Genomic DNA, 21868 nt, shown 5'->3' with positions numbered 1-21868 from the left:
TGCAGATCCGCTGTGTAAAAGTCCAGACTGTCTTAAAAGGGGGGGGGGGGGGGGATTATTGTACTCAAGTTGTTAAATTGAATTTTCAGATTGTCTTTCACATCACCTCAAAAAATATCCAGTTAATCGATTATATATAGGTCTAGGTTTGCTTAACTGAGTAAACGCATGCTGTTATTGGCCAACTGAGGCATGTCATTCATGTGATTAGTTGTTGTCAATAATGGGGCGCCTTATTTTGTTGCAATGTGCAAATACATACAGCAGTTTTAAACCATCTCCAAGTGTTGTAACTATATTTTTTTGGCATTGCTTGTAATTGTTTTGTTGTTTTTTTTTGTTTTTTTTAATATAATAATTATATTAGTAGTAGTAGTAGTAGAAGAATTACAGGTCATATTATTACCGAAATCTAGGGACTGAAGTTAGTAAATGCGTCATTCCTGTTTTTAACTTCATTTCCCGTTATGCAGCGTGGTACTGTCCTTCCAGTCAACTGAGCAACGTGATTGTAAGGCCATTGTATTCCAAAATGACTAATATCTCCCAAAATATTGGTCCTATCAACTTGCCGAGATATTTAATGTGGAGGTGAGACTATTCCTCAACTGTAGATACCAAATTGGTCAGTTAAAAACGTACAGTTCTCAGAACTATGTGTACACACACACACACACACACACACACACACACACACACACACACACACACACAGATGTTCTGAGACCTTCCAGTAATACGATATAGATTATTATTGTTATTATTAAATCTGAATATCATGAGGGGCGGGGCACTCCTGATAAAGTCAGGGGGCGTTTGTTCAAAAAAGGTTGATAACCACTGCTTTATGAGGAAGCTGACACACAGACCACACACACACACACACACACACACACACACCATTCACTCTCTGCAAACAGCTGGGTAGACAATGAATCCCTCAGGTCACCATGAGGCTTTTCCGTTGCAAGGAGGGTACCCTGGACAGCCTGCAGGACCTTCAGTGGTTCAGCACACCGTGGTCAACATCAGAGAGCCACCCAAGGACCACATCATCTGGTCCATTTGTACCTTGTTCTATGGAAACCCTTTCTGTCTTGGACTGGCAGCTCTGATCTACTCTGTCAAGGTACGATGAAGTGCAACAGATTTGTCTTTATGATGAATTAAATCATTAGTCTTTCGTTCTCCCAAGCTTTTGTCACTTACCTTCAGGACAAGACACAATACACAAAGGTAAAAACTAAACTTGTATTAACTCTAAGTACGTTTTAATGCCCACAGTTGGCAGACATATCCTCCTGAGACCCAAGAAAGTAAAAGCTTTCTTTTTTTTTTTTTTTTACATTAAATAATTGCCTGATTGGAAACCACATGATGCAACATTTTCAGATTTTATTCATGTATTTAATGTGTTATGGAATGTCTTTAGCAGTGGACAGTAGTTTGTTTGTTTTTTAAGTAAAGCTGTGAAACTCTTGTCTACGGAAGCGGAAGGGACCACTGTCCCACTGACACAGAGAAACAGAGCCGAATTTATCTATTTTATTTTTTTCAGAAAACAGTATCTCGTAAACTCAGAAAAACAGAGCAAATTTATTTTTTTTCAGAAGACAGTATCTCGTAAACTCAGAAAAACAGAGCAAATTTATTTTTTTTTCAGAAGACAGTATCTCGTAAACTCAGAAAAACAGAGCAAATTTATTTTTTTTCAGAAGACAGTATCTCGTAAACTCAGAAAAAAAAAAGTTTTTTTTTTTTTTTTAACTTATTTTTTCTCGTAATTATGAGATAATTATCTCATTAATTCAGAAAAACAGAGCAGAAATTATTTTTTTTGTGTGAATGCAATACGCTTCCGTACTTGTCCCCTACAGAGGACAAAAATGCCTTTCTGGGCATCAAGAGGATGTTGACATTCATCAGGTCATTGGTGACTCCTTTGTAATGTTAAGGTTCCATTTGAGAAGTGATTAAAGGGTCATTCCACCTCAACTCAACGGGTTTAGAAAAAAATTCCTGCTCGACCATCTTGGATTTGCTTCAAATTTTTACCATGTGAAGTTCAACCATGAAAACTAGCCCAGCCAAAATTTCAGGCCGATATATCAAATGTATCCAAAGAAAAAACTTCTTGAAGGTACCCCTCTCCTTGCCGTTTTTGGTGCATTTCGCGATCGTCTTAAAATGCAGCAAAGTTTAAAGTGCAAAATCTCAGTAAGTTTTCTAGCTAAATGCATGAAATTTTCAGTAAAGGAAGACTACCACATATAGATTGCATATGTCTATTCTCAATAACATTGTCTTTATTGGGACTGTGGTATGACCTTGTGAAATCTGGAAAATAAACTTGAAACTTTTACGAACCCCTATATTTATTGACCAATTAAACACAAACCAAATATGATATATTGCAAATCACACAAAAATTTCATGATGGTTCTAGGACTCCAACCTAGAACCATCGTGAGTCCTAGAACCATCATGATTTTTTTTTTTTTTTTTTTTTCGTGAGTCCTAAAACCGTCATGAAATTTACATTTTGTAAGCATATGTGATGGTCTTTCAGAAAATAAGTTCTTTTGGTTGGTACTCCTTGTCATACCTGTGGTATTTGAAAGTGAAAATCAATGAAAAATGTTATTTTGCAATTTTATTATGACAAAAACAACAACAAAAAAGGATCATACTCGTTAATAAATGGTGATCTGATTACTCTATATGCTTATGTAAAAGGATGTGTAATTATTTGCAATATATCATATTTGGTTTGTGTTTAATTGGTCAATAAATATAGGGGTTTGTATAAGTTTCAAGTTTATTTTCCAGATTTCACAAGGTCATACCACAGTCCCAATAAAGACAATGTTATTGAGAATAGACATATGCAATCTATATGTGGTAGTCATTCTTTGCTGAAAATTTCACACATTTAGCTAGAAAACTTACTGAGATATTGCACTCTAAAATTTGCTACATTTTAAGATGATCGCAAAATGCACCAAAAATGGCAAGAGGGGTACCCTGTTCATGAATTTTTTTCTTCAAATGTATTTGATATATCAATCTGAAATTTTGGCTGAGGTGTTTTTTAGTTTTGAACTTTATATGGTAAAAATTTCAAGCAAATCTAAGATGGTCGAGCAGGAGGCACTTGTTGAATTGAGGTGGAATGACCCTAAAGTGAAGTAGTTTAGATTGTGTTCCAGTCATATTTTTAAACAAAAAATAGAAGAAGTTGCCTTTAAAATGAAGCTTAATAATAGGCATACTGGACTTAAACACTAAACCAAGGTTAAGGTTAAATGATTTATTCAATGTATCTAAATTATTAAAACTAATTTGGTTTGCTGACCACACAAATATATTCTACAGTAGTGACATTTATAAGGAACCTGTGAGCAGAGGTGATTCTAGGATCAGAGGTTTAGGGGTGCTGAGCACCCAGAGTACTGGCTGGCCAGGCAAGAGAAATTTCACTGTTTTCTACATTTTAATGCAATTTCAGACCATCATTCCCACATTTGTGAAAGAAAAGCGTAACATTTTTTGGGTATGAGAAACTCTGTGACTAAACCATCAGATCTGATAAAAGTTATTTGAATGCTGAGCCACAGTAAAAGAGGAATGGACTGTATTATGACTTTATGTCTTATAGTACTGTACTGTAACTGTGGGCTCTTCATATGCTCTTAATAGTAATAATCACACACTGAGACAACGCTATAATTGGGGTCAGGTCTTTACTGCAGCTCACACTCATTACAACACCACAACTAACCTTATACCATGGCCCCACCTTGTGGTGGGAGCACTGACATCGATCACACTCAATTACCACTCATTGCAACACACCACAGATGGGAATCATAAAAGAAATATACCCTAACCCTAATTTCTAGTGGAAGACAATCCTCATAAAGAAAAAAAAGAATGAAAATAAAATAAACAAGAAAATAGAAAAATTCAGCAACCTTAAAATATTTTAGGGGTGCTGGGAATCACTTTAGGGGTGCTTCAGCACCCCCAGAAATGGCCTAAAAATGCCCTTGGTGTGAACGATTTATGGATTATTTCATATGACCTTCTCAAGGCAGACTTATAAGAATGAGTGGTCATGGACTGTTCCTAAGTTTGTTGCCAGGTGAATGATCATGTCCAAGATTTTCCACGAACGTAGTACGAAACCCCCTTTAACAGGGTGCACTAACAAATGCCTTTGAAACAACTTAAGAGCAACGCACAATGTTTGTGGATCAGGAGGCCATTCCAGAACCCACATGTGCCTGCGGTGGCTGCAAGTAGACCACATGAACATAATACGGTGTTATTAGGGGTCCCTTAAAGCACATGAATGACTGCACAGACAGAGATGACCATGGTGTTCTTAAGGTGGACGAAAGATGTCTCTATACGTAGTAGTGCATCACTCCATTCTCATAAGTCCGCCTTGAAAAGGCCGTACGAAATAATCCATAAATCGTTCACACCATGGGCGCTTTTACCCCATTTCTGGGGGTGCTGAAGCACCCCTAAAATATTTTAAGGCTGCTGAAATTTTTCTGTTTATTTTCATTCTTTTTTTTCTTTATGTTCATTCTTAACATACTAGAAAAATGTCAAAATGTACTGTAACAACTGGAGGTATAGGGGTGTGTTTCATAGGTACTGTAACAACCATAATCGGCATGAAAAAAGTTTAAAAAAAAAAAAAAAAAAACACTTAATTTTGAATGTCCGACTCCCAGCTTCTGTTCTACTGCGGAGCTTACATGAAATTATCACAACTTCTAACCTACATTCACCAGGCCCCCTGGAAAAGCTGGGCCCCATGAATTTGTCATGTTTACCCCCCCTTTACAGCACCCCAGGATACAGTCGTGGTGTAAGTACCTGGTTTAAACCAGGACATAACACATTTGTTTACTTCTACCACTTACTACCAACATATTTTTATCAACACCAGTCCCTATTTTTGCTGCATTGAAATGTAGACCACTGTTTATGCTGTTAGGTGGGAGTTAGCTGATGTTTTTTCTCGCTAGGAAATGTTCCATGTGGTTCAGTCCACCTCTGTCCTCTGTTTGAACTGGACTGAGAGAAGCTGCTGTTGTGTCTGTGCATGTGTTCAGATTAAAGACAAGGTGCTACTGTCTTTATCTGACTGGATGAACATTAACTCCTATCGTGTGTGTGTGTGTGTGTGTGTGTGTGTGTGTGTGTGTGTGTGTGTGTGTGTCTGTGTGTGTGTGTGTGCAGACAGCCTGCCTCATCATGAACATAAGATTTTTTTTTTTTTTTTTAGAAAAAAAAAAAAAAACATAGAGCCAGATTCAGGTAAGAGTGTAACATCAACTCGTGTAGCCTCATTTTCCACAGCAATCAAATATTCTATTAGAATGATGTTGTAAATTGGATAAATGTACAGTTTAGATCTCTTATTCGATATAAAACACATTGTTTGGTTATTTGCCTTTTGGTTAAAGCGCAAAGAGAGAGAGGGGAGCAGAGAGACACTTAATATATACATTGGTCTACAGTTTTGTAGAAATTATCTGCCTCGGAGATTAAATGTGTTAAATGTTATGTATTTTAATCACGTTAATTGGAAAACAAATGACAAAAGTGCTTGTTTTCTGATGTTTTGAAGGTACCATAAGGTGTTATTCCACATATATACTGGTTTATGTACAGTTATACAACAGATTTATAAATGTTCCACTGATGAAACCTGTAAAGTGAATGTATTGTAATCTACAGACAGTGTTTGGAAGTAGATCTGGTAGCTCTGAGACTAATATTCCTCTGGAGTTAAACCCATTCTCACATATATATATATATATATATATATATATATATATATATATATATATATATATATATATATATATATATATGTATACATATGTTGAGGAGCTGCTGTATCAAAAATGGAGGATTGTTTTCCACCAGAAATTAGGGTTAGGGTATATTTCTTTTATGATTCTAATCTGTGGTGTGTTGCAGTGAGTGGTAACTGAGTGTGAATGATGTCAGTACTCCCACCACAAGGTGGGGCCATGGTATAAGGTTAGTTGTAGAGTTGTAATGAGTGTGAGCTGCAGTAAAGACCTGACCTGAATTACAGCATCGTCTCAGTGTGTGATTATTGTTATTAAGAGCATATGAAGAGTCCACAGTTATAGTGCAGTAGTATAAGACATAAAGTCATAATACAGTCCATTCCTCTTTTACTGTGGCTCAGCATTTAAATAACTTTTATCAGATTTGATGGTTTAGTCACAGAGTTTCTCATACCCAAAAAATGTTACGCTTTTCTTTCACAAATGTGGGAATGATGGTCCGAAATTGCGTTAAAATGTAGAAAACAGTGAAATTTCTCTTGCCTGGCCAGCCAGTACTCTGGGTGCTCAGCACCCCTAAACCTCTGATCCTAGAATCACCTCTGGTTCACACAGTGTTCGTAACCATTTGTAACGGCATTTGTGACTGAGGTGTAAAGGTGCCGTATGTAGGATTGTGGCCAGAACTGGTACTGCAATCACATTCAAAATACTGTACAGCGTGGTGTCCTCTCCACCTCTCCCCAGTCTAGGGGTTGCCAGATCCAGCATGAGCATCTACTGCTAGTGTTTCCACTCATCCTTGCCACTACACCATAAATTTCATACAAAATATCCTCACCAGACTTATTATACATAAATATCATATATAATAGGCCAGGACAAACGTCCTGCCCACTCAAATGAAAGTTTACAAAGATTCAGGAGATAGGGAAAAGGGAAATGAGCCTTAAGTTTCACTTTTACTACAAGCGACACGGGCCAGGAGAAGAGAGTGCTGCCCGGCCCCGGCAGAAGGGACCGGGTGAAGCGGCCCCGGCTCTCAGTGGTTCTTACCGGGTGGTCAGACTAAGGCAGAGCCAGCATCAGTCTTCAAATCCTTCTCCTGTTTCATGTTTAAAAAAAAAAATATCTAAAAAAATTATCATGTAATCATCTCCTATGCATCTCCTTGTTTTGTTTCTCACTTTGTCACGACGTATTTGGGAATCATGAGAGGCCTTTTAGGTTTATTGACGTCAGACATTTATGATCAGAAAGGTTCCAGCTGCAGCTCAGAGGGAACTGGCAACCTGGATGACCAAAGGCTACTGACTCTGTGATTGGAGGACAGGTGATGGGCGGAGCATCAGACCAAAACACACAATGTCAACATAAACATTATTTCGGGGCTGACACTGAGCTTTTCAAATGCAAATATTCTGTCTGGACTACTACTGTCAGTGAGATCAGTATTTGAAATGGACATGATTCCTTAATATCTAGTGACAGTCAAGGCCATTTTATAATTACTTAGAACATAATTCCTACATACTGCACCTTTAAGGTCCAAACTATCAGGAGATGCTTTTGTCTGTCTGTATGTGGGTGAAACTGTGGAACAGGCTGGACCTTCACCACTAGCAAGGCCAAAATATCCACAGTTTTAAAGCACTTTACAAACGTATGGTCTGGTACAGGGAGGGCGGGGCTGATTGTGAATTTCCGGGCCATTCCATCCTTGGCTCTTTCTTACTCTTGTTGGTCTGTGCTTGTCGTTGTTTACCATGTTGGTATGTGTCACTTCCATCACCATTATTAGTATGTGATTATTATTCAAATGTATTGTATTATAAGTTCTGCAGACTATCATTTAGTTACTGAGTGTAATATACATCAGTTTTCCTAATCTGTTTTCTATCTGATATTTATATTATTAGGACTCTAAACAGATGTTACTATATCATTAAGGAAGTAAAAGTAATGTGTTATGTTGTATAAATGTGAGATGGGGGTGGGATTTAATAAGTTTTCTTCTTCCAACTCCTTTTTGAGCAGTACATATTAAATTTATTTTGTTTTTACTCGTGTACATGACAAATGCTGTTTCATCTTGATCACCTTTATTTATTAATATATTTGCTCTGATATTAGTTCCTTGTACACAAAAAAATGTTAATTTTTTTCCTCTGCTCAAAACAAATAAATGAATGAATGAAATGAAAAATGAAGGACAGAGCTAGGGTTCTCAGAAAAGAGTAGATGTGAAACGAAACTGTCATGAGTATGAGGATTAGACAAGAAGAAAAAATGTATGAATAATGACAAATAAGATTAAAAGGTGAAAGTAAAAAACATTATGTAAGAGAAACCACAGACAAAAAAGTTAACACACACCTTTGCAGGTAATGAGATATGCTTTTGTGTTTTCAGGCCAGAGACCGGAAGATGGTAGGAGACCTGGATGGTGCCAGAGACTATGGAACTACTGCCTGTCGCATCAACACTGCAGCCGTCATCCTGATCTGTCTGATAGTCATCGTGACCATCATTTCGGTGTCTGTCTCTGCTGCCCAAGCAGCAGCAGCGTATAACCCTTACAGCTACAATTACAACAACCGTTATGGAAAATAAATCTCAAACTATAGATGCCTGCCGCTGCTTCTTTATGATACTTTTTTCTTGTTTATGCGCAAATTTTATCATTTTGATTTTTTTTTTTCATGTGTCTTTCATGGCCTTATAAAAGTCTCATCTGGCATTTTGTCATAAATGTGGAAACACAGTCACTTTCTGCAACACTGATTCACCCATGAAACCCTTGTAGTTTGATGCATCACAGTGGAGATAGAAGCTTGTTTTTACATTCAGTTAATAATATATTTTGCTGAAAAAGTATTTTACTTCAGTTTTCTTTGTTCTGATATAGTTACCTTTGAATTCACACTGGGCTGTTGTGAGTATCCTTGGCTTATACTTACTTTGCTTTGCACTCAGCAATGTAGAGAATAAAATTTATCAATAAGTTTCATTCCTTTGTTTCCATAAGTCATTGACTCATGTTTATAAAACAAAGAAAAAAAAAGTGCTTTCGTACTCACTGGCATTGTTTTTTCATAAACACTGTGGAGCATTTCCACTGCAGATATGCTACATGTTTCTCTCAGCTGGAAAGAAACGCTGAAGATTTATGTGGACACAGCAGCTGTTTTGTAAAGTGGAGAACTGCTAACTTGTAGGTCTTTTTGGATCTGTTCTCCTGTTAATTTGTAGTTATAACCATTATTGTTGGGTAATGACACACACAATATTTCATTAATCCAACTTGATTCACTGTGGCAGAAGTGGTGTACAGATTTCAGTCTGGACACTGTAGTTGTCCAATTTTTGTCTGTTTTTAATATCAAAAATGACTTCCACAGAGCTGTGACATATTTGATTTGTATTTTACTATGACTGTTATCTGTATATTTTCATCTAAATCAGAGGTTCTCAATAAAGAAACTGACAATTATACAGAATACTGTAACAACAAAATAATAAATATCTAACTAAACAAAAAGCTCTGTAGGGCTTCATTTGTATAAAATTACTGCCTAATCTAAAAATCAAAAACAAATAAATTGACCACAAAGCATTGTTGGGCAGTAGCATGACCCTACCACTGACTTTTTGCTGATGTGAATATAAATAAAAGTAGTGAACTGTTTAAAAGAACTTAACTCTGGTGTAGAAAAGACTTAAACACCAAGATCAGGTTCATTTCATCACAGTACTCACATGTGTGTATGTCCACATTAAGTATCTCAGTTACTCATGAGAGTGGGAACGATGGATCATCAGATGAACAGGTGGATTGGTGTGATGTCGGCAGTGATTTGTACCAGTCTGTTGTGGTGAAGAAGGAGCTGAGACGAAAAGAGAAGGTTTTCATTTACCAGTCATGATACGTTTCTACCCTCACATGTGGTCACAAGCTGTGGCAGAGACCGAAGGAACAAAATCACAGATACAAGCGGTGGAAATGGGTTCCCTCCACAGGGTGGATGGACTCTCCCTCAGAGATAGGGTGAGGAGTTTGTCCATCTGGACCAGATGATGGTCCTCCACTCTGAGAGGAGCCATTTGAGGTGGTTTTGACATCTGGTCAAGATGCCTCCTGGACACTTCACTGGAGACGTGTTTCACACAAGTCCAATGAGGGGAAGACTCCAGGGCAGACCACAGATGGACAGATTCTACTTTGTGGCTGGTCTGGGAACGCCTTGGTGTCCCCCAGAGGAGCTACAGGAGGTGGCCGAGGAGAGAGAAGTCTGCAACAAATTCTTTGACCCAAACATACAGTCAGTAGCTTCTCATTTCTTAAACTCCTCCAGTTGAGGCAGCAACTCATCCTCAGAGGGCACTCCATCCTTTTCCATCTCAGAACCATGGCCTCGGACTTAGAGGTGTTGATCCTCATCCTGGCTGTGAACCACCCCAGTGTAAGGTGGAGGTCACTACTTAATGAACACAAGAAGACCACATCATCTACAAAAAGCAGAGATGTCACCCAAGTGTCCAGAACATACGGCTACAGGTCTTATGAAACACATACAAAGTCCATCATGGACCTATGCCCTCAGGTGTCCTGGTGTCATGGACACTTGTGGACATCCTTATGTTTGTCTGTATGGACAAACTGTGACGTGCACAGAAGTCCAACAACAGAACACCAGTCGGATTAAGGCAGGCTGTTCCCCCCAGTCACACTCCTCCAGGTCACACTGTCATTGCCCACAGGAGTGTTCAAGTCCCCCAGAAGAACACTGAAGTCCCAAGTCAGGACACCTTCCAGACCCCCACCCAGGGACTCCAAGAAGGCTGGGTACCCCTGGCTTCTGTTCAGTGCGTTAGTGCAGTCAAACACACCGATTTGTGACCTGAAGGTGCCCCCCCTCTTAACCCCGACTGGCCAATCTTGATGACGTGGCACCACTTTTAATTATCAAGTAAAATCATGTTACATTTCCATATTTATTTATTTCCTCATCAGGAGACCCAGGACCAAGTGGACCAGCTGGTTTCCCTGGACCTAGGGGACCTGTTGGAATGCCTGGATATCCTGGACCTATTGTAATGTGTGGACGAGGTGCTGTTTAACTGTTACTGATTCAGAACTTTTGATTGAACACCCATTTAAGCACAAATTTATAGAACTGTGTTCCAGTCCCTTAACATTCGATTCGATTTGATTCGATTCAATTTTCCTAAAAAGTAAATACTTGATTGTATTCATAGGCTTATACATATTTAAAATTCTATTATTATTATTATTATTATTATTATTATTATTATTATTATTGTTGTTAATAATAATAATAAAAATATAAATTAGTTTTGTTTAAATTGTTAGCTTTGGTTCCAAAATGCCTCAGAGATGGTTTTTACTTTATTTCTCTCAACATTGATTTTTGTTTTGTTTTTTATTCATGACCATGATTTTAAATGTTCTACCTCTAAATTTCTAAAATCTTTTTCATGCTCGAACTGTAAATAATGATTTTCTACCACAACTAACCATCTACTTTCTTCACGTCTCACTTTAGGAGGAAAAATCTCCCATTAAACTGATGATGACTGATGTCCTGTTCTGATGTGAGATATAAACGTCAATATTTCTTTAAAGTTTAACAGTGGATTTTTTTTTCCTAAGTGAGATGTGAAGAAAGTAGATGGATAGTTGTGGTAGAAAATTGTTATTTACAGTCAGAGCAGGAAAAATATTTTAGAAATTTAGAGGAAGTACATTTAAAATATCCATGGATTTTTAAAAAAAAAAAGGTAGAAATCAATACTGAGAGAAATTAAGTAAAGCCAGACCACAGTTTAGAAAAGCAATACCTGAATTCAACATCTCTGAATATTTTTGTCCAAATAGTGTAAATCAACTAATCATTTTAGAAAAAATTGCAGCATTTCAACATTTTGTCTTAAGTAAAATGTAAATAAAGTCGGTAGTACGCATGCACCGGCGTCCTTACCTGTCAAACGAAAACTTTGCCAACAACGAGCACTTTAACCAGTTTTTATCCTGTTTTTACGGACAGTTTTTTACCAGACGAGCCTGAAATTTGTTTGCCTCTGGTTTTATAATTCAAGAGTTTTAAAAAATCAGAAGCCTCAATCGACCCCAAATACCCAACTAATAAACCGGGTATACACTGGCGGCAAATTTACGTCCTGAGAGCCTGGTCTCCCCACCACTGGAGCTACGATGCCTGTTACCGAGGCCAGCAGTAGGCATGGGCAGGGGTGGGCTAAGCCCACCCAAATGTTTGTCTTGCCCACCCAATCGAAAGTTAAGGGAAAACGTTTATCCAATAGAAAGACAGAACAGACTACACTACTATTGGCTCTTATTTGCAATTGGATGGGCAGCCTACAGCCCGCCCTATTCCATCAGTGATTGGTTGTCATTATTGTTTTGCATTTCCTGAGTGTTTCATTCGCTCCTACAGCAGCTCACAGTCTGTTTCTGGGCTGCGGGGAGTTCAACGTCCCACCGTGGTCTCTACTGCACCTGTCGAGGTCACTGCTGCACCTGTTGGGGTTTCTGTTTCATACCGCGATTCTTTCTGTTGGAGTTTCACTGTGTCTGTGGCTTGTTGATGTGCTCTTGGGCTGAGCATCATCTCTGGGCTCCTGCAGAGCAGCCGGCCCGGTTTGGCGGCCACGCGCATCACGTTAAGTACGCACACACTGCCCAAAGCATCCAGCCTGGCCGCGCAACGTCGCCCCCGCTGGTTCGGTCATGTCCTCCGCCTCCCTCCTGACCATCCAACAAGAGCCATCCTTCAGTTTGACCCAAAGGCCGCAGACTGGAAACGACCACAAGGCAAGTCCCGCACCTGATGGCTCGACGTCATTGCAGGCGACCTCCAACAACATGGAGTTACCATGGAGGACGCAGAGCAGCTGGCACAGGACCACCAGCCATGGAAAACACTGGTTCACCTGGTCAGCCCAATGCACTGGGACAGGACACCCGCCCCATGGCAGGAGTCCTAGTAGTAGTGGTAGTCATTAATGCCAACTCCCATCACCCGCGTCCTGTCCTGTCAGGAAGCCGGGCTACAGGCTCTGAGCGCCGGGGTTCTGTCGAGTTGAGCTGCTCCGTCCACCCGCTCCAGTCCGGCTTACACACCGGGGAGCGGATAGCTGTCCACCTGGACCTGATGGAAAGTTATTGGAGGGGGGACGAACCGGTACACCAAGCCGCTCCTCCATGGATCTAGTTCTGACTAATGCTTTCCATCAGGTCCGACAAATAAATGAATCCACATTTGCACTCTTCTGCTGTGTATATTTTCTTTAATGCTGGTGAATGTCATTTTATTTGACTTCATTAATGCCAACTCCCATCACCGCGGTCGTGCCCTGTCAGGAAGCAGGGTTACAGGCTCCGAGCGCCGGTGTGCTTGAAGGGCTTGATCCGTGCACAAAGCGGGGCTTGGTTCTGATTTCTGTGAACGAAACTAGTTCCATGATCCGTAATCGGAACCGGTTACGAGAACGGAAACAACTTCACACTCCCCCGAGAGGCTTTCAGCAGCACAGATAGAAGGAGCTCCTGCCTGGACCAGGGACCACTGTCCCACTGACAGAGAAACACAGCCACATTTTTTTTTTTTCAGAAAACAGTATCTCGTAAACTCATAAAAACAGAGCTTTTTTTTTTTTTTTTCGGAAAACAGTATCTCGTAAACTCATAAAAACAGAGCTTTTTTTTTTTTTTTTCCGGAAAACAGTATCTTGTAAACTCATAAAAACAGAGCTTTTTTTTTTTTCGGAAAACAGTATCTCGTAAACTCATAAAAACAGAGCTTTTTTTTTTTTTTTTTCCGGAAAACAGTATCTCGTAAACTCATAAAAACAGAGCTTTTTTTTTTTTCGGAAAACAGTATCTCGTAAACTCATAAAAACAGAGCTTTTTTTTTTTTTTTTTTCCGGAAAACAGTATCTCGTAAACTCATAAAAACAGAGCTTTTTTTTTTTTTCAGCAAACAGTATCTCATAAACTCAGAAAAACAGAGCTTTTTTTTTTTTTTCAGGAAACAGTATCTCATAAACTCAGAGAAACAGCACCGATTTTTTTTTAACTTATTTTTTCTCGTAATTATGAGATAATTATCTCATTAATTCAGAAAAACAGAGCCGAAATTATTTTTTTTTGTGAATGCAATACGCTTCCGTACTTTTCAGATTGAATTTGAATGAGACTTTTTTTTGGTTTGTGAAATGTGGAAAAAATATAATTTAATTTTTTTATTTTTTACTTTTGGCCCAGTTTCAGTTGTTTGTGCAGTTGTTCTATCTGTGCCACTTTTCAGTCTGAGTTTGAACAAGAGTAGACTGCCGTCTTTTTGTATAAATTCTGGCCACAGTGAGAATAATTTATTTTATGAGTTTTTAGTATTCATTCTTTTATTTTCCAAGCTCATCCAATGAAAAGAAATATGCACGAAGGACTTTTAAAATCATTTTCATTTTATATTAAAGAGTAAATGAACACAGATGAGCTGCCCGACAATTGAATCCCTCTTTGGGGATCAATAAAGTGACTCTTATACTTACATAAACCCCCAAGCCACTTCTTTTCAGTGCCGTCAGGATTGCAGTTCAAATTGTGAGCCTTCAGGACACTATTGCTATTGTCTGTACACACCAACCAAGTTGCCCACCTGTTATTTCAACCAGCCCACCCTAATATGACAGGCTAGAACCAGCCCTGCCTGTCACACCCCACAATGACAGCGAGCTCCTAAAAAGAGCAAATAAGAAAATTGCCAACCTGAAGGAGGACATCCATCGTCTGTTGGAAGAATTACAAAAGAAGGAGTCACTCCTGTCCGGTTTCTCAGCTCGTCTTCCTCGGCTGTTCATCTTCGTGGTTGCAGAGCACTCGAAGAAGTTGTCAACAACATTGAGTGTGAGCCTCCAGGATACAATCCTCTGACTTCCCGGCAGCCCTCCTGTTCAACCCCTAACCACGGATCATCTTGGGCCGAGGTGGTGGTCCGCGGCCGTAACCGCAGCGCTGATGGTGCCCCCGTTCCCACTTAGTTAAGCCTCTTCAACCGCTTTGCTGTCCTGGATGATGACAACCCAGCTCACCCAGCTGATGCCCCAGCTTATGCCCCAGCTGATGCCCCAGCTGATGCCCCAGCTGATGCCCCAGCTTCTCATCCGTTCCCAGCTCGGTACACCTCCACCCCACCGGCTGATGCCAGGACTTCCTCGCTGCTGGTGGCGGACACCACCTGTGGTGCCCTGTTGGCTGAAAGCCCCACTGACAGTAGTGATGGGACTGTTGGCTCTTTGAAGGGAGCTGTTCACTGAAAAGAACCGTTCATTGAAAAGAACCGTTCAAAAGACTGGCTCTTTTATTTATTTATTTATTTATTCATTCATTCATTATTTTGAAACACCAATGTTTTAATGACTAAATAGGCTACATGTGATGACTGACATTAGATTTTAAAGGTGTTTAATTGGCACGGCAGTAAATATTATCTTACCGTAAAAAAGAATAGTTAGTTCAAATGTGTGGGTAAATACATGACATGAGAGGTGACATTAGGCAAATGCTGGAATTTGACCAAAAACATCCCAGTACATTATATGGACTAGTCTGTAGCCTAAAAATAAAGAAGAAAATAAAACATTTTCTTATCAAATAACATTTTATTCACCTCAAAACAAGAACAATAAATGTGTGTAAACATACGGAAAAAAATTGCACAAAACACAACAGTGATTAATCACTGCAATTACAGTACTTAAATACCTAAAAAACTGTAGTGCAAATAAAATACTTCATGTAACATTGCAAAATACCTGATTTCGCTAATGTAAATATCAAAAATGATACCACATCAGGAGTTCTCTCACTTCTACTCTGTATATAAAGATAAGGGATTGTAGAAAAATAAACAATAAAAATAATGTTTTACATCTTTTGAACATTATAAAAAACTATATACACTGAACAAAAATATAAATGCCCCACTTTTGTTTTTGCTCCCATTTTTCATGAGCTGAACTCAAAGATCTAAAACTTTTTCTATGTACACAAAAGGCCTATTTCTCTCAAATATTGTTCATAAATTTGTCTAAATCTGTGTTAATGAGCACTTCTCCTTTGTCCTTTGCTGAGATAATCCATCCACCTCACAGGTGTGGCATATCAAGATGCTGATTAGACAGTAGGATTATTGCGCAGGTGTGACTTAGGCTGGCCACAATAAAAGGCCACTCTAAAATGTGCACTTTTACTGTATTGGGTGGTCCAGGGGGGTCAGAAAACCAGTCAGTATTTGGTGTGACCACCATTTTCCTCGCACAGTCTTCTTCATGAATTGTCTGAAACAGCTTTGGAGATGGCTTATGGTAGAGAAATGAACATTCAATTCACAGGCAAAAGCTCTGGTGGAGATTCCTGAAGTCAGCATGCCGATTGTATATTCCCTCAAAACTTGTGACATCTGTGGTATTGTGCTGTGTGATAAAACTGCACATTTTGGAGTGGCCTTTTATTGTGGCCAGCCTAAGTCACACCTGTGCAAAAATCCTGCTGTCTAATCAGCATCTTGATATGCCACACCTGTGAGGTGGATGGATTATCTCAGCAAAGAAGAAGTGTTCACTAACACAAATTTAGACAGATTTGTGAACAATATTTGAGAGAAATAAAGCTTGTGTGTACACAGAAAAAGTTTTAGATCTTTGAGTTCAGCTCATGAAAAATGGGAGCAAAGACAAAAGTGGTGCGTTTATATTTTTGTTCAATGTATGTACACACGCACACACATACACACACACACACACACACACACACACACACACATATATATATATATATATATATATATATATATATATATATATATACATATATATATACATATATATATATATATATATATATATATATATATATAAAACCCCTTTTTAGTGCATTACTTTCAATTAGGGCACACTCAAACACACAGGGTCCTGGGTTTCCAGTTGGTAATGGTGAATTTACAGGTTTTCCTGTCTACTTTTAAAGTTAGGGAATTCTTCCTTGCACTTAGAACAGTAGGCCTATGATTTAAATAAACTGGCGCGGTGCCTCCACTGAAGAAATACTGTACCAGTCGCTGACATACCCCATGTAAATCTTCAGAAATGATATGTATTAAAAAAATAAAAATAAAAAAAATAAATGCAATTCCACACCTCTGATGAAATGTAACAAATAGGCGACCTTCATTTTACCTTTTTGTCTGCATGAAATTGCATGTAAAAATGTTTGTAATAAAATGTGTGTGTGTGGGTGTTTATGTGTGTGTAAAATGTAATTGTGCGAATAAGGAATGAGGTAAACTTGATAAGACTCTGCTACCTTTTACACAGTTATAACCATAATGTAAAATATTCCCCAAACCACAAACACGGTACCATGGACTGATGCAACCTTGAATCCAGATTAAACAGTACACCTAACAATGTACATTTACCATTTAAACTTGCGCTGAGTTCTATTTCTGCGCCAAATGCACTCAAATGTTCAGTTTTACAACACCAGTTCACTCAGTCTTAGAACAGCAAGCTTGCAAAAAAAAAACAAAAAAAACGTTGGGGCCCATTACGTTGGTGCACATAAAAAAAATATAGTAATCCACAAAGCAACTTTCACTGTAGAAGGAAATCCGACGTTGGAATAATGACGTTCACTTACACTGTGGTGGTCTATGGATGAAACGGCTGTTTGGCTTCAAGCCAACCACTAGGAATAGTTCAGGATGCGTAGCAAACAGACGATGTCCCTGGCTTTCTCCGTAACAGTTCAGAATGCCTAGCGAAAAGACGATGAGCTTTTGAAAAGCAAGTCTTTTTTTTTTTTTGTTTTAATGACTTAGATAACTTTGTTAAAGTCTGTGTATTCAGTTCAATGTCGTATTATAGAAAAACTCAAAAACCCAACATGGCTGGCCGCTAACATAGGCTACAGCCCTTCTTAATCCGCAGCTCAAAAGAAAAACACACACACCGTGAAAATCGCGAGCTGGTCAGTAAAAAAAAAAAAATCAAGCAAAGAATAATCCTCGATTTTAAGGTCCAGCTCCTCCAAGTCTCAGTTCAGCATCCTTTTTTTTTCGCTGTCGTCCAAACAAACAGTTCTTTTTTCTTTTTTTTTCTCCTCTCTCTTTTCCGGTCACCGCCAAGTACATACCTCTGTCCCCGATTCTAATTGGCCCAATCCACAATGCTACCTCTAAACGTACACCAGATTGGTAACAGCATAGACATTTTAGCGGGAAAAGAACCCATTGCATCATGGTACTTGCAGTCACCTTCAATAAACATGTAATTAATACGGTCTCTATTATAAACAGATTTGTACAAAAAAACCTTGGTGAAAGAATTTGATTAATATAAAAAAAATTGTAAAAAAAAAATAAAAAGGCCTTACACACACACACACCTATATATATATATATATATACATATATATATATATATATATATATATATATATATACACAGGGTGGGGAAGCAAAATTTACAATGAACATTTTGTTGTTTTTTCTCAGCAGGCACTACGTCAATTGTTTTGAAACCAAACATATATTGATGTCATAATCATACCTAACACTATTATCCATACCTTTTCAGAAACTTTTGCCCATATGAGTAATCAGGAAAGCAAACGTCAAAGAGTGTGTGATTTGCTGAATGCACTCGTCACACCAAAGGAGATTTCAAAAATAGTTGGAGTGTCCATAAAGACTGTTTATAATGGAAAGAAGAGAATGACTATGAGCAAAACTATTACGAGAAAGTCTGGAAGATACTATTAAAGAAGAATGGGAGAAGTTGTCACCCGAATATTTGAGGAACACTTGCGCAAGTTTCAGGAAGTGTGTGAAGGCAGTTATTGAGAAAGAAGGAGGACACATAGAATAAAAACATTTTCTATTATGTAAATTTTCTTGTGGCAAATAAATTCTCATGACTTTCAATAAACTAATTGGTCATACACTGTCTTTCAATCCCTGCCTCAAAACATTGTAAATTTTGCTTCCCCACCCTATATATATATATATATATATATATATATATATATATATATATATATATAAATATATATATAAATATATATATATATATATATATATATATATATATATATATATATATATATATATATATAAATATATATATATATATGTATATATCTCACTGGGGAGTCCCTAGTGATGCTAAACTGACAGGCAGTCGGACACGCCCTCCTTAAAAAAAAAAAAATTTTTAAATGAATGGCTCTTTACAAAGACTCGGTTCCCATTGTTCATTTCAAAGAGCTGTTCAAAAGATTCGATTCGTTCGTGAACGTCACATCACTAACTGACAGGCCAACCTAACGTCCATTCACACGGACCTCAACCTCCTCCACCCGGTGCAGAATCCTGAATCCAGAATCCTGCGTTCCGACGCTCCAGTAGGCTTCCTCGTCCGGACAAGACCGGGAACCCTCCCTATCCTGACGCCGTGAGTCTGCCTCACTCACCTGCCCAACCAGGCAGTGTAGCTGGTTCACCCACAAACCGTGAGTACCACTATTCCACGTTTCCTCGTCCCCTGTTTGACCCCTCCACTCTGATAGTGGGTGACAGTATCACCAGACACATTCGCTTCGCCAACTCCATCGCACGCTGTTTTCCTGGAGCCACAGCCGCAGACATACTGGACAAACTACTGGACCTGTTACCGTTACTTCCATCCTCCGTAAAACACATTATAGTTCATGTTGGCTGCAATGACATAGGTCGTCGGCAGTCCGAGCTGACAAAAAAGGATTTTAGCTCCCTCCTTAGGTTCTGGAGAGCTGTGGCAGGTCGGATTTTATCAGTGGTCCAATACCAACACTGTCTTGCTGGACGGAGCGTTTCAGTAGACTCCTCAGCCTTAACACCTGGCTCCAGCTGACCTGCCGCACATAAGACTTTGGTTTTATTGACAATTTTAACCTCTTCTGGAACCGTCCCTCTTTTACAGGGCCGATGGGGTCCACCCAGATAAGCTGGGCAGCTCTATGCTAGCTGGGAACATTCAGTGTGCATTACACTCTGCCCCACATGACTGACTGTTTACACCACACACCCCTACACCTGTGTGTCCCCCCTCGCCCAGTAAAACAGCTCACAGCTCCCCCCTTTGGTCAGACAGCATACTCCCTGCAATACCACACCCTGTCAGTCACATCCCGGTTTGGACAACACACAGACTCCCCAGATGCCCACCAAAAGTACCCCGCTCAGTGGACCCAGACAACCTCATCAGTCTCACAGAAAATAACTCCAAAGAAACTGCACTTCTGACCAACAACCCACCAGCAGCCCTCAACATGGCACTTTTAAATGTCCGCTCTGGCAAACAAGACTTTTATTGTTAACGACTTGATTTTAGATCATAGGATCGATTGTTTATTTTTAACAGAAACATGGCTGAGCACGGGTGCACCGGCAGTTCTCACCGAGGCCTCCCCACAAAATTTTAACTCGTTTTTTTCCATTAGAAAGAGCAAGAAAGGCAGTGGTACCACCTCAACAGCCTCAAACACACTTTCTACCAAGCAAATCTTATTTGATCACTATTCTACATTTGAGCACCATGCCTTTGTTTTTAACAGCCCTCCCATTGTTTGTGTAACTGTCTACAGACCCCCAAAACAGTGAGTGGCTTTTATTGATGAGTTTTCTGAGTTTTTATCAATTATCCACACCTCTTACAGTATGATTTTAATTTCAGGTGATTTTAATCTACACATTGATTTCCAGTCCAATAACCTGTCTAAAGATTTTATGAATTTGCTGAACTCCATGGATTTTACCCAACATGTCATGCAGCCGACTCACAACAGGGGACACACTCTGGACCTCGTCATTAGCCATGGCCTGTCCTCAAGCGTGTCCTCTGTTGTTGATTTGGCTGTATCTGACCACTTCTGTGTGTTTTTAACATCACCGGTTTTAATAAAAGGGAGACCTCGGTGAGAACTGTGAGGAGGCGCTGTCTGACCCCTGAAGTGGCTGCAAGTTTTATTAAACTTTTCCAAAAATACCCTCTAGTTCCTTTATCTGCATCCTGTGATTTTATTGTTGAAAATTTTAATAACAAACTAAAGTCAAGCCTCAATGCAGTAGCTCCACTGGTTACAAAAAAGGTAAAAAGAAAACCTACACCCCCATGGAAGAATGAGGAAACCCAAACCTTGAAAAGAAAATGCAGGATGGCTGAAAGAAAATGGAAGAAGAACAAAATAACAAACCATCAATTATTCCTTGAACAACTTCAAATATATAACAAAGCAGTGAAACAAGCAAGAAATACATATTTCGCTAATATCATTTCTTCCCATAAAAATAATCCCAAACTCCTCTTTTCCACAATCGACCATTTGTGATGGGCTAAGTACAAAGGCTGAACCCAAAAGCAAGACCACAAAATACAAGTAAAGTTGAGTGTTTTTATTAAACACTTTAACAGGTAAAATTATACAACACAGATATAATATTAATTCTGTGATGCCACTGAGTCCGGGACTAAACGTCTGGGCTGCGGGTGGATATGGCTGACGACTGGCTTGGCCGGGCCGGGAAAACCCCAACGGAATCCCCACTAGGGACAAACAGAGGGTGGTCAAAAAACAAGCCAGGTCATACACGGGGAAGCAATCAAACAAGCAACGGTACATGGGGGACAGGCAGAACTCACGGTCAGTAATCCAGGCGGATGGTCGAAGCACAGGTAAACGGTGGAGGCTGAGGTAACAAAGGGAGTAGGCAGAATCAGAGTCGGGTACACGAACCAGGTCGTTGACGAGCAGGCAGGATAGGCACAGGCAGAATCAGTGGTCGAGGGACAAAAACGGGTCAAAAACTAGTGATGGCCGTTTTGAAACGGGCTTGCAACACCCGTTCGAAGTCTCGAAGCGCATGCGCTTCGAAGCTGTGCTT

The 21868-nt window shown here is 39.3% G+C and overlaps 1 protein-coding gene across 1 annotated transcript; it reads left to right on the top strand.

The window, feature by feature from the left end:
- The first annotated feature begins 877 nt into the window (after nucleotides 1–877).
- On the top strand, nucleotides 878–8912 carry LOC115421599 (dispanin subfamily A member 2b-like). Its single transcript, XM_030137558.1, has 2 exons — nucleotides 878–1129; nucleotides 8256–8912. Exons 1-2 carry the CDS (start codon nucleotides 932–934, stop codon nucleotides 8454–8456), a joined length of 399 nt encoding a protein of 132 aa, XP_029993418.1. The 5' UTR covers nucleotides 878–931; the 3' UTR covers nucleotides 8457–8912.
- The last annotated feature ends 12956 nt before the right edge of the window (nucleotides 8913–21868 follow it).

This window comes from Sphaeramia orbicularis, chromosome 6, assembly GCF_902148855.1.
Source record: "Sphaeramia orbicularis chromosome 6, fSphaOr1.1, whole genome shotgun sequence".
NCBI classification, from domain to species: Eukaryota; Metazoa; Chordata; class Actinopteri; order Kurtiformes; family Apogonidae; genus Sphaeramia; species Sphaeramia orbicularis.
Note: the sequence above shows the minus strand (reverse complement) of the source record. Positions and strands in the feature narration are given on the sequence as shown.

What these genes read in the sequence shown, in the direction of transcription:
- LOC115421599 (XM_030137558.1), top strand. Translation starts at nt 932, where the DNA reads ATGAATCCCTCAGGTCACCATGAGGCTTTTCCGTTGCAAGGAGGGTAC. An exon ending in CTCTGATCTACTCTGTCAAG is followed by an intron (nt 1,130 to 8,255) that starts GTACGATGAAGT and finishes TTGTGTTTTCAG; the next exon opens with GCCAGAGACCGGAAGATGGT.